At 38.4% G+C, this 13,257-nt stretch overlaps 1 protein-coding gene across 4 annotated transcripts in view; it reads left to right on the top strand.

Annotated features, from left to right (window-relative positions):
- Positions 1 to 13,257, top strand: part of PDE1A (phosphodiesterase 1A) — a 284,872-nt gene that overhangs the window by 253,663 nt on the left and 17,952 nt on the right. For all 4 annotated transcript variants that reach the window (XM_040972133.1, XM_040972135.1, XM_040972134.1 and 1 more), the window contains 3 exons: positions 7,471 to 7,552; positions 9,727 to 9,847; positions 10,196 to 10,383. In XM_040972133.1, the coding sequence (XP_040828067.1) occupies positions 7,471 to 7,552; positions 9,727 to 9,847; positions 10,196 to 10,383 (391 nt within the window). The remainder of the gene's footprint in view (positions 1 to 7,470; positions 7,553 to 9,726; positions 9,848 to 10,195; positions 10,384 to 13,257) is intronic.

The raw sequence follows: 13,257 nt of genomic DNA, 5'->3' as shown, positions 1-13,257 counted from the left end.
CTTTATGTTCTCTCTAGAACCATCACATAGTCATTGATTGAAATATTCTATTGTTACATAATCAAACTTGAACTACAATGGATCTAGACACAATTTTAGAAATAATCTCAATTCAGTCACATTTTTTAAAAGCCAATTTAGAGAATTTCTTTTTCTCTACATAATATAGAGCCAGATTTGGAATTCCTTTAATAGGCCTGGAACAAAAGTAGAGACAGAATGCCAATTCAAAAAAATCGGAACAGTGTGAGTGGAATTTTTTTTTTAAATACCAAAAACAAAAGGAATGCTGTGTATGTATATTAACATTTCACAAATGCACAAATGGATTTGGGAATATTCAATCTATAAATCTATTTTTAACTTTTCTGCCAAGCTCATTTTATTCAAGAAATAGGGGTAAATAGAAACTTAGAATTATTACACATAGTATATTTCTGAAATGCCCTATAAACCAAATGACTTGTATCACTCTTAAAAATTCAGACAGTTGACCCGAGTCCCTAGTACAACTGCATTAGCCTCACACTCTAAAACCATGAGAAACTGTAGCATAAGGAGATGAGGATCATACACAGAATTTATAGTTCAGAAATATGCTTATTTATGACTTTTGAGTTGGCAGTTGGAGATGAAGTAGGTAGAGCAGGTTCTCATCTGAAAGCGTGTTCAAAATAGCCACAGTTTGATTAGTTCCCTCTCTAGCACTGTCCACACAGCTCTGCACTCTGACTCTGCAGTCTGTCACAGGTCAAATCAGAAGACATCCCATTCGTTTCTGCTGTGACTGACCTGGGATTGGTAGTTCCAGCATTCCCACCCCTTCAAAAGAAATCAAACATAAATGAAAGCAGTTTTCTAAAATTTATTTGCAAAATTTTATTTGAAAGGAAAATAAAGAGACATGCTGTACATGCACGGATTCACTTTCCAAATATCTGCAACAGTTGGAGCTGGACTGGGCAAACATCACTAAGCTTGAAACCCAATCAGAATCTCCCATGTGGGTGATGGGGGTCCAACTACTTAAACCAGTACTGCTAGCAGGAAGCTAGAAGCAGAAATAGAGCAGGGACTCAATTCCAAGCATTCTAACACAGGATGAACAAAATTTGCATTACCTGAGGCCAGCAGTATGGCTAATCCTTCACTTTGCAACACTGGCATTCCATGTGGGTATCTGGTCTTGTCCCAGCCACTCCACTGCCCATTCAGCTCCCTGCTGGAGACATGAGAGAATAGTGAAGAATAATTTTATTTTATTTCCACTGCAATGTATTAGAATTTCCACCAAATAAAAAATTCACAGCTAAAAATCGAGCATAAAAGTAATAGATATCACTTCCAAAATTGTATAATATTAAAAACTTCAGGGTAGTAGTGCCAATCTAAGTGCTTCTAGGTGAAGAGTCAAGAAAGCATTGCAAATATCAATTACTTAGGGACTTCTAAAGTTGAATAAATTGTTGATAACATAAAATAAACTTTTATCATATAAATTTTACTAAAGGTAGATGTTTTTAGTTGCTTTATTTGTCAGGCGTTTAGCCAGTTCTTGGGGCTTTGATAGAATTTAAGAGAGTCTATTTTTCAGAGAATTAAAAAAAAAACTCATTTTAGATAGTTTAAATTACATAAATATGTTGTACAAAGATAACCAGACCCTTAATTTGGCTTCCTGACAGAATTAGTTCTCCCTCAAAATCTGCTCCTAAGCCTTGCATGGCCTCTAAGCCTATGGGCAAAGGCCTGTGAGTGTTATTAACTTTTCAAGGCCTAAAACAAGGTTTCAAATGCAAAAGAGTGCCCGAGATTTGTGTGCTTGCCTATTGCATCTTCTTCATTTGTTTGAAAACTGTAAGAACTGTTTAGCTTCAGAGAAATGCAAAAACAAGAGGCAAGTCACTGAATTTTAAAGCCACTTGGTAATGCTGATAGCTGCCAGAGCATTTAACGCAGTTAGGAAAGCACCAAAAATAATTTCAATGCTTTTGTTAGGGCTGCCCTTCCAGCAACCTCGGAGGAAACCTGCTAAGACAGGTGTGAACACACCAAGTTGCCTTGTGTTTCCATCCTGATGAGGCCAATTTCTCTTCCCTTCACCTCTAGGCCCAGCCCCAGGGACAGGATGCTGAAATCCAGGAATGTTTTTCATTGGTACTAACTGCATGAAGCATTTGTTTCAACCACTTGCATTCATCAGTTTAAATACCAGCACATCTGAATTTTTTTTTTCTTAAGAAAATTGTTTCCGTTGGAAAGGCACATTTACAGAGAAAAAGAGAGACAGAGAAAAATCAAATTCCCCAAATGTCCACAATGTCTATAGTAGAATAAACCTGAAGGCAGGAAACCAAGAGGCTCTTCCAAGTCTTCCAAGGACTTTGGCCATCCTCAGATGCTTTCCTGGACCATAAACTGGGAGTGGGATGGGAAGTGGAGCAGCTGGGATGTGAACTGACACCCATATGGGATGCTGGCAGTTTAGGTGGAGGATTAATGTGTTGAACTGTGGAACTTGCTCCAAGTTATTGATTTTTAAAATTTATATTTTTGGTTTTGCTGAAGGCTTAACCTCAATGAAAAGCACAACTTTCCAGAACTATAACTTTTCTTACACAGTGCTTCCTGCTGTGATCATGAGTTCATCTTGATAGAAGATATATTCTCTATCCAGGAAGAGAAGTGACATATTGCAAAGCTGATCAGATTTATATTCAGGGACCCTAACTGCCTCTGTATCTTCCTCCTCTGTTTTAGTAGTATCTCATCCTTGTTGGTTGCTTAGTGCTGACATAGTTCAGCTCCAAAGCCCAGCTAATCCTGTTTTTGTGGCTTTTATTTATCTTAAAGGAATAAATAACACTTTGAAATATTTATAAATAAATTGAATAATTAATGCGCTACAGCATTGAATGTGCTTTAGTAGAATTTTAATAATCTAAATTAATGTGGGCTACAGGAAACAAATAGAAACAATATTAGCCTATCATTTCATCCACAGGAAGTTCAAACTGTATATTTGTGGAAACCCCAGTCTGACACTAAAGGTTCTCATTCAGAAACATGCAATCTTCTACACAAGTTAGCTCATGGAAGTTAAATCGTTGCAATGCCTCTTCCAGCCCTAACTCGTTGTTGGGTCTACCAAAGTGACAAACATAAAAATGTCTTTATATGTAATGTATTTGTGTTCTCAAATGGCATACCAGTCCTTGACCAATAAAACCAGTTGCATGCTGTGGGAGACACCCCTGGATCTCTGCCTACTTGGCCTATGGGGGAGGTCATAGGCACAGGGCACACTGTGTCCCAAGGGGAACCCCCTGACAAGAGTCTTGGTCACCGAGACCTCAAAGGCATAGGCTGAAATAACATTACGCTCATCAAGATAAAATGCTGTCAGATGAAACCAAATAGAAGGAAACTTCCAGCCCTTAGCAGATACTGAGTCCTGTGCAGGATTGTTGTATGTGATGAAGCTAAAAAGCTAATAAACTGTGCAAAAATATAGTGAAAACATGCTTTCAGCCGGTTAACTAAAGGGAAGAAGGACAGGAAATTCTCTCCTGTTTATTTCTTAACAACATTCCCTTGAATGCAAAGCAATGTATAAATGTTTCATAAACCTTGTAGTCATGACGATTTGCCCAGCAATCACCTTTATTTTGGTGACAAGAATCCAGATGTATCTCATGATGTTAAACGTGAATGTAAATGGAATTCCTTGACAGATTCAATTTATTGTAGATAATATTTAAATAATAGTAAAAAGTCATTCACATTTTCATTTTTTTGAAAACAATGTGTTAGAATACAATTATGCACACAGAATTTACAAGTGCTGAGGCAGTCCATTATCTTTTAGGAGCTATTTAATAAGACTTGACTAATGACGAGAAAAATGTTTCAAAATGCTCGTATGAAAAATATACTATTTTTTTTAAAGATTTGTCTATTTTTATTGCAAAGTCAGATATATAGAGAGGAGGAGAGACAGAGAGGAAGATCTTCCGTCCGATGATTCACTCCCCAAGCAGTCGCAAAGGCCGGTATTGCGCCCATCTGAAGCCAGGAGCCAGGAACAACTTCTGGGTATCCCATATGCGGGTACAGGGTCCCAAGGCTTTGGGTTGTCCTTGACTGCTTTCCCAGGCCACAAACAGGGAGCTGGATGGGAAGCGGGGCTGCCAGGATTGGAACCAGCACCCATATGGGATCCCGGCACATTCAAGGCAAGGACTTTTAGCTGCTAGGCCACCGTGCCAGGCCCCGCTCATATACTATTTTTAATTAATTAATTTTATTCTTTTATGACACAATTCCATAGGCTCTAGGATTTCCCTTCCCCCCTCCCAAAATCTTCTCTCTCCCCACTGGTTTCCCCTATATTATTACAATAGTGTAGTCCTTTATAATCAGTTTATGAAGTATATTCTGCCATTTAAGTGTATCCTGACATTGTAACTGAGGACAATGTCAGAGAGTCCAGCATCTTATTGTCAAGATGTATTTAACTGTTTCATTGGGAGTCCATTACAACAGCGTGAACTTAAATAACATGCTTCAGAATGACTACTGTGTCACTGAAGAAATAAAAAAGAAAATCAAGAACCTTCTTGAAGAAAATAACGCTACTATTTGACCTATGTGTCATTGAAAACAGAAAAAATTTTTTTCAATAAACAAAAATATCAACACATATGAGATGCAAGAAAAACAAAATTAAATAGGACATTTATAACATCCTGTGCTTACAAAAAATATTTCAAATAAATGATGTAATAGTACATCTCAAGGACTTAATAAAAAAGAAAACAATGAATAAGCAGCAAGAAATGATGGAAAAAATCACGGCAAAAATAAAAGGAATTGAAATTTTAAAACTACAAATTGCAACAAGAAAGAACCATTTTTCAAAATGAGCAAAAGAAACTTTTAGCCAGATTAGCCAAAAAAACGAGAGAAAAACAACGTAAAATTGGAGACAAAAATAAAACATCAGAATAGGTGATCTGTTCTTGCTGAATGTATCCTTTAATCATTATGTAGTATCCTACCTCATCTCTTTTAATATTTTTTACATCAGTTTCTCTATTTGATGTAAGAGTGGCTACACCAGCTCGTTTTTCTTTTTCACTAGCTTGCAGTATCTTTTTCCATCCTTTCACTTTCAGTTTCTGCATATCTTTATTGGTAAGCTATGTCTCCTGTAGGAAACAGATAGACTTTGCTTTTGATCCAGTCCACTAACCTGTAATGCCTGATCAATGAGTTTAAGTCATTTACATTCAGGGTTTATATTGATAGGTACTAATATGGTCTTGTCGTTTTAACAATGTGTTGTTCATTGTTTGATTTAGTTTTATGTTGTTTTATTGGGATATTCTCCACATTTGATTTGGTCTTGGCAGAGAAAAGGGAAGGTCTGGAAGAGGCATATTCTTTCAACTTTTTTTTTACTGTGGAAGAATTTAATTTCATTTTCAAAGACAAGGGAAAGCTTTGCTGGGCAAGTTTTTCTGGGCTGACAATTTTTTTCCTCTTAGAATCTAGAATATGTCATTACATTCTCATCAGGCCTGTAGAGTGTCCTGTGAGAGCTTAAACTGTGAATCTGATTGGGGTTTCTCTATATGTTGACCTTTTTTTACATGCATATTTAAGGATCTTTTTCTTGTGTTTAGCTGAAAAGAGCTTGATTATCATGTGTTGTGATGGAGATCGCTTTTTGTCAATCTTTTGAGGAGCCCTGTGCCCCTCCTTTATTTTGTTTTCCCGTTCTTTTTGTTATTATTTCATCGAATACATTTTCTTACCTAGCTTCTCTATGTCTTTGGAAACTCCCATATCTCATATTTGGCCTTTTAAAAATGTCTTAGTTCTTGAATACTTTCTTAGTTTGTCTCAGTTCCTCTTCCAGGTTTTTGATTTTTTTCACCATTGTTGAAGGACATGTCTTCTAATTCTGATATTTTTAAATTATTGTTATTGTATTTTTTAAATATTGTTAATTAAATTTTTCTTGCAACTCACTCATTCTATTACTGGGGCTTTACTTTGAATTTTTAATTTGCTCCGTTGTGTCCTTCATGTCTAATAATTCAGTATTGCTATTTCCTGTGACATATTCCTGAATTTGCTTAGACTCCTGTAAATACTTCTCATTGTTGCTAACAAGCTTTAGAACAAGATTTTATAAGTCATTATACCCCATTTTCCTCGATGTCTTCCTCAGTTAACTCTGGGGTTGACAAAGGCTTTTGTTCCTTTGTGGGAGAGGTATCAGTTATATTTATTGTGTGTGTCTCTTCTTTTGCTCTTGGTCATTGCTCTTCTGGTTAGCAGATTCCTCTCCTTAGGGCCAGTTTCTAAACTGAGTCATCCACTGGTCTACAGGTCAATTTTACTGATTGCATTCAGTACCCACATCTTCATTTGCAGTCTCTGGTGCCACTCTGTCTGGCAAGTTTCAGACCTGGGCTCATGCGGTAGGCTTCCACCCTGGTCTCCACAGCCCCAATTCCTGGGCCACTACTTTCCACTCCCTGTGAACCTGTGCTGTGGCTGCACCATTACCTGCACAGTCGTTCTCCTATTTCCAGTTTAAGCGGTGCCTGACACTAGGGAGACTCCAGATGTCCTAAATCTCTGGGTTGTCAGTGGTGCTGGGCTTTCCAGAAACTGCTGACTATTAGGTCTGAGGGCCACCTGGACCTATTTTGGGTGGGACCCACAGGATGCCAAGCCAGTACTATGTTCCCTCTGAGAGTAATGCAATACCTTAAGTCGGAAGTGAGTTCTCTCCCTGCTCGGTGCCTGTGAAGCTTGCTGCTGGTCTTTAGCCCCATTGGGCCTGCCATCAGCCTGTCCTCTTTCCTGGAATCTGTCCTCTCTGCTTCACCCTGGCTAATGTTTCTCCATCTGTTTAAATGTGCCCTTTCCCTATTCCGCCATCTTATTTCCTACTAGATTAGTTTTAAAGTGAAATCCTGAGTGTTCCAAAATTTGAAACTTTTGTGTGTCTTATACATGCCCACAATCCGTTTTAATAAGACCCTACCCTATTCTGTCATCTAGTTTTACCCCCCTCATATGCTCTTAATGTCATAAAACAGTCTAATCTTACAAAGTTGGTACTGCGGACATACTGATATATTTGGCATTTTAAAAATGGAGCAGAAAGCTCTCTGAGCTGGATTGTTAATTAAATGCCAAATAATGCACTGAAATGACTATGTTATGAGGCCTTAAGAAAATTTAAAGGAGCAAAGTTTCTTACAGTGAAAGGCTTACGATAGTGAAGCTGCAGGTCCCAGTGCTGAAAATATTTCCTTTATAAATGTCTGCCAAAGAAGTCTGAGCATTTTGGTTTTGCACATTTTTTTAAAGTAGTGATGATTAAGAATGGGAATATGTGATTTTTTAAGGCTTTGATAACCTTAGCTTTTCCTGCCTCTCTTTGCACAGGGAGACAAAGAAGCTGAATTAGGGCTTCCATTTTCCCCACTCTGTGATCGGAAGTCTACCATGGTGGCCCAGTCACAAATAGGTAATGCTGGAGTGCTGTTTGAAAGTGATCAGTGTATCCATCATGCTGTTCATCCATCATGCTGCGGAAACCTCATTGCATTCCCATGATAAATTTGACCTTTAGACTGAGCAACATGGTGCCAAATAAGAATTTGGGAACCATATATAGAGGAATTCTCACCCTTACCTCTCTAGTCATATTCTAGAAACGCCTCCCACAAAGGTATGTGATGTGTAGCCACAAAAAAGTGATGGCTAGAACCTTACCTCTTTCCTGTCCAAGTTGCAACAAGATTAATCCAGTACAGCAGCATTGGGAAATATAGTTTTTATTCTGGTTGTAATTCTTACCAGTTACCTCCCCCCAGTTACAGAACTCTCTTCCAATGTAATAGATTATCTTTTGCTGTTTTGTTGCTGATTTCTGTGATTCATCCTTTCAAGGATAGGGAGTGTGCGTCATACAGACATCCATTTGGCTGGCCCTGGCAAAGCAACCGCAAGCAGAACTCAAAACTCAATGTTTTGCATGGCTCATGAATAATGTTATAAATATTCAAATGGATCTTGGCAGAAAAAAAGTTTCGCCACTCCTGCCTAGGATAACTCAATAACAATGTAAAAGTATCTATTATCCTTAAGCTTTCCTACTAAATACACCAGCTGATAGTTTGGAAATATAAGCATGAATAGATAAGTTGATATGAAGTTTGCAGTTGATAATTGCTTCCAACCATGTTTATTATCATTTGCACTTGTTTGGGGGCTTCAAGTTTAAACCACTATTAGAATATGCTACTGTAATGCTGGGTGATCCAAGTATTTAGGACAATCACCCCTGAGCCAACTTTTCCATAATATGAACCATAAATAGAGGAGTCTTCGCCCTTACCTGTCTAGTCATGTTCCAGAAATACCTCCCACAAAGCTCTGTGATGTGTCGCCACAAAATAGCGATTGCTAAGACCTTACTTCTTTCCCATTCTAGTTGCAACAACTGTTTTTCTAAAAATCATGACACAAGTGCCTGTTATCATCCAGTAAGTGGGAGTGTGGCAGGCTAAAGGGCTCATCAGAGCTTGTTGGTGCAGTATAAATTGTTGCCATGTTAAAAGAGGCAATGACTCCTCTGACAATCTACATATTCCAGCATTAAAATACCATAGAACTTTACACAGTGCCCTGAGTGGCCAATTAGTATTGCCTTGCCTTGAAAGTGCCAATTAGAATATGAAACTACTGGATTTGGGTTTTAAAGTTAAAAATGTGCTTTAATATTTGCTAGAAGTAATCCAGTTCCTTGAAGTATGAAGTTCTTTTATCTGAGCATCTGATAGATGTTCTTCAAATGCAGCTATTTCCCAGGGCACTGTCACTTCAAACACCTGCTTCCAATTACTCACTTGTATTTAGGTGGTAGACAATGCTCCCATAGAACAAGCACTTGATTCCAAGCAGCAAAGCTCACCTGAGACCTCAGGATGTTGAAGTATACACAGGGCTTGAAATAGCTCATCTCCTTCTCTCCCTGAACACTGAGCAGTTAGTGCCCCCAAAGGGTCATTTTTGACCCGGATGACTACTTTAGAAAGACTTGAGAAACCTGACATCTCAGCGCGGTGGGATGAGTGCTGCCTTCCTGAGAAGTCATTTGTGACTCTTCAGTGATGTGACAGAACACATCCACACGCTGGGAACTAACACTTTACCTCTAAGGAACAATAAACAGCAATTTGAAATATTAACACCCTGACAGAAAGCTCTGCCAGCTACAGTGAAGAAAAAGAAAATAAGCTCTTGCCTTCCTTAGCCTGAGGGAGGCAAATTTCAATTTAGGTTCTTTGGAAGTTTGATATTTATTTCAAGTTAGTCAAAAATAAGATCCAACAAGCAAATAAAGACCTTTTAGAATATTCTCTTGTTAAGGGAAGAAAGTGTCTTCACTCTCACTGGATCTAAATGTATTGTTAGCATTAGTACGTGATGTTTTTACGGGGCAAAACCAGGATTTGACAGCTTAAGTTGTGTCACTTCTACTGCTTGAAAAACTATTTTACACGGTAATTGATCCATTACATTCTGAATTAAACCAGTAGCAAATGGTAAGGGGTGCCAGACACCCTTCATTACTACTGATTCTAGAATTCTAGAATTTATGATATGCATTAATTACTTGATTTTTTGCTTTTGTAGGTTTCATTGATTTCATAGTAGAGCCAACGTTTTCTCTTCTGACAGACTCAACGGAGAAAATTGTTATTCCTCTTATAGAGGAAGCCTCTAAACCTGAAAATTCTAACTATGGGGCAAGCAGGTACGATCATCAATTTTTTGAAAGAAAATCTTTACTTGATTATTCTAGTTTGTCACAGCTAGGCAGGCAATGTTTAAAATAACTATTAGGTAGTATTGCCATCTAGTGGCTTTACGTTATACAACATGTGCCCAACTAAGAAAAGAGAAGTACTCAGAGTGTAATCAGGATTGTCCCTGGCCCTTTCCATGTGGAGGGAGAGGGAAGAGAGATGAACAGCTGTCAATCAGCTCAAAACTGGGGCTGTGCACCTGCTACTCAGCCTCTCTAATCAGTTCAGTTTTCCAACCTTTTCCTCCTGCCATCTTCTGACCTTGTTATCTTGGTTTCTGTGGTTGTGACGGTCAGCTCCCCCAGCGTGGCGGGATTCCATGTTGCTGACACACTGAGACGACCCAACTCAAAAGGCTCTGCGACGGATGGGAATTACTCCCCTGATTACTCCCTCTCAGCCGTGGACCTGAAGAGCTTCAAAAACAATCTGGTGGACATCATTCAGCAGAACAAAGAGAGGTGGAAAGAATTAGCTGCACAAGGTACAGTTGTCTTCACATCTCTTTGAATGGCTTTTCTTCTTCATCTGAGACTTTTTATGAACTAGTATGTTCTTGGTGGTATTTAGAATATGGCTACTCTTTGCTCATTTGTTGAAAAGTTGACTTTTTTGTTAGATCAAAGGGAATTCTCCCTGTTAATGCCAGGAGCTGCCAGCATGTGTGGTAACAAATTAGATATAAAAGATGGGACAAAATGGTAATTTAACTTTGTGATATAATAACTTTTTGTGCTTTTGAGCCTGGGCTTTAGGCTTTGTGAGTGACTTTTCTAAGCTAAACTAAGAAGATAATACTGAGTATCAAAGATTTGGGTTTTTTTTCTTCTTTTATCGCATTAGTTCCTTTGACTCAGATTTCTTCATAAGTTGGAAAATCTTCTTGTAGCCAGAAACCAGAAAAAGCAAATGAGAAGTTAACTGTATTTCTTTCTGGCAGACTTGTTGATGTGAATTAATTGGTCCCTTTGGTTCAGGAAATCAGTACCACAATAGACATTATCTTTCACACTCCAGATCTAGCACTTGCTGCCTTGGTGTTCCCTCCCAGAGCCTTTCCTCTTTCAGCATCACACCCCTCCGCAGTGGCCGCCTGGAGGTTTATAAGCCCCAAGAGCCTTGGCGATCAGTGGCTCTCAGCCAGGAATTCTCCTCCTCTTTCCAACTCTGTTTGCTTCTTGGCTCTGAAGTCTCATGTTTTCAAGGTTTTTAACTCAAAAGTCAGTCTTTAGCTCATTTGATTTCCACATGGATTTTATGAAGCATATACTATCATTCCCATTTTTTACAATGAGGTAGATGGAAATTTTATAACTTGCTCAGTGCCCATTTATAACTGGTAAGTGAAGGAGGATTCAGTTCTCTGCAAACTGTGGCCAGAACTTCCATGCTTTGCAGCCCATAGAGGCCCGCCTACATGATTAAATGCAGTGTTATGTCTTCCGTCCTGTTTATTCCTGCAAGAGCCTTGTTTAGCCATTTCAAAGTTGTACTACCAGTCTGTACTCAGTAACATTTATTTATTTATTCCTTTTTGTGTCTGTCTTTTACATGGAGATCTATACAACACAGAGTCACATGTTCTATTTTGCTTTCCAGTGCATGTTTCATTTATAGCATAGTTTTGAACAAACTCTACACACTAATTAAGTATAATTCATCAATAATTTGCTTAATGAGGAAGTTAATCCCAGATTGTGTCATATCATTCCTTAATCTCTATGATTAGAAAAATAAGACTAATGAATACCACCATCTGCCTCTGTAACTCATGTTTTCCCAGCCGTGTCAGTTGAATATTAGTTGAAAAGAAATAGCTTCCACACAGTGATCATTATACATAGCCATTACAAGGGCCACTTTCTGAATGTGTAACTTGTGCAGTCACAAGGTTTTGTGGTTAGAATGGCTATGTGTTTGGCCAAGCACTGTTGTCAACTTGAAATCCCTAGTGGTTATTGAGCACAGATCCTCACTTTCATCTTGCATTGTACCTTACAATTATATTGCCAGCACTAGCCACTACTAAGGATCTTTAGAATCCTATATAAATGTCCTTCAGTAAAATATTTAACAATACCAGGCATAGAGGGCAGAAATATTGTCAATGCATCCAACTAGAATCATGAAGTAATCAAAATTGCCCTTCTATAAAGAATAAATTATACTTAAAATTTTGATCCTAGAGCACCAACAGTTAGAAATCACTAACTATAAGGCCTTTGAGAAAAGAAATAATGTCTCACTTCTGGTGTCTCAGAGTTAGCAAGTCCCAAGCAATGCAGCTATTTTAAACTACTTAGAAATGATTTTTAAATTTTATTCATTTTTAAAAAGAATTATTTGAATGTTCGATTGACAGAGATAGGGAGAGAGTGACACATGGCTTCCATCCACTGATTTATCCCCAGGTGGTCACAGAAACCAGTGCTAGGCCTGGTTTGAGCCAACAGTTTCTTCCATGTGCTTTATGTGGGTGTCAAATACTTGATCTGTCTTTCACTGCTTTTTCTAGGCTGGTAGCAAGGAACTGGGTTATAAGTGGAGCAGCCAGAACACAAACCAGTGCCCGCATGACTGATATGACATGTTGACATTACACATGGCAGCTTTACCTGCTACATCACAATGCTGGCTCTGTGGCACTCCATCTATCAATTCTCTGCACCAAATGCTCACAATGTCTAGAACTGGGCTAAGGCCTAAGCCAGAGAATCGGAAGTCAATTCAGAACTTCCACAGGGATAATAGGGAACCAAGCACTTGAGCCATCACTGCCATCTCCTAGCACCTGCATTATCCTGAAGTTGAATTCAGGGCCCAAAATACGAATCAAACTCAGACTGTATGATGTGAGACATAGTGCTTTAAGGCTAAATGCCTTTCCTGATTAGATTCCAAAATGAACGAACTAACTGATATTTAAACTCCACTTTGAATATTTTATTTATTTGGAAGTGCAAAAATGTTGCATTTTCAGCACGGAGAGTAGGGAAGCAATTGCTGCCATCCTTCCTGTGAGTCACACATTCCACGTATATTATCCCACTTCCTCCCACATCCACCTTCAAGGTAGAAACTGATGTGGAAGTGGAGGACCATGCAAGCCTAAGCACTGGAATCAGAGTTGTCACTGAAATAGAAAACCCTTTTCTTCAGCAATGATTTTGAGAATTTACTAAGTTGATTTAGATAATCTGTTCAGTATAGTGGTGAACACTGATGAGTTTTCTGCTATTGGTATATTTATTATACTTCTATGGTGCATTCTAAGAATTATAGAGATAGAAAATAACAAAACAGAAGGAAAATTTAGGAAAGATTGAAGGAGAGGTGCAGAATCACACTTTGAAGTTAA

This window comes from Ochotona curzoniae, unplaced genomic scaffold, assembly GCF_017591425.1.
Source record: "Ochotona curzoniae isolate NIBS_2020 unplaced genomic scaffold, NIBS_Ocur_1.0 contig_2210, whole genome shotgun sequence".
NCBI classification, from domain to species: domain Eukaryota; kingdom Metazoa; phylum Chordata; class Mammalia; order Lagomorpha; family Ochotonidae; genus Ochotona; species Ochotona curzoniae.
This window is presented reverse-complemented; position numbering and strand designations above follow the sequence as displayed.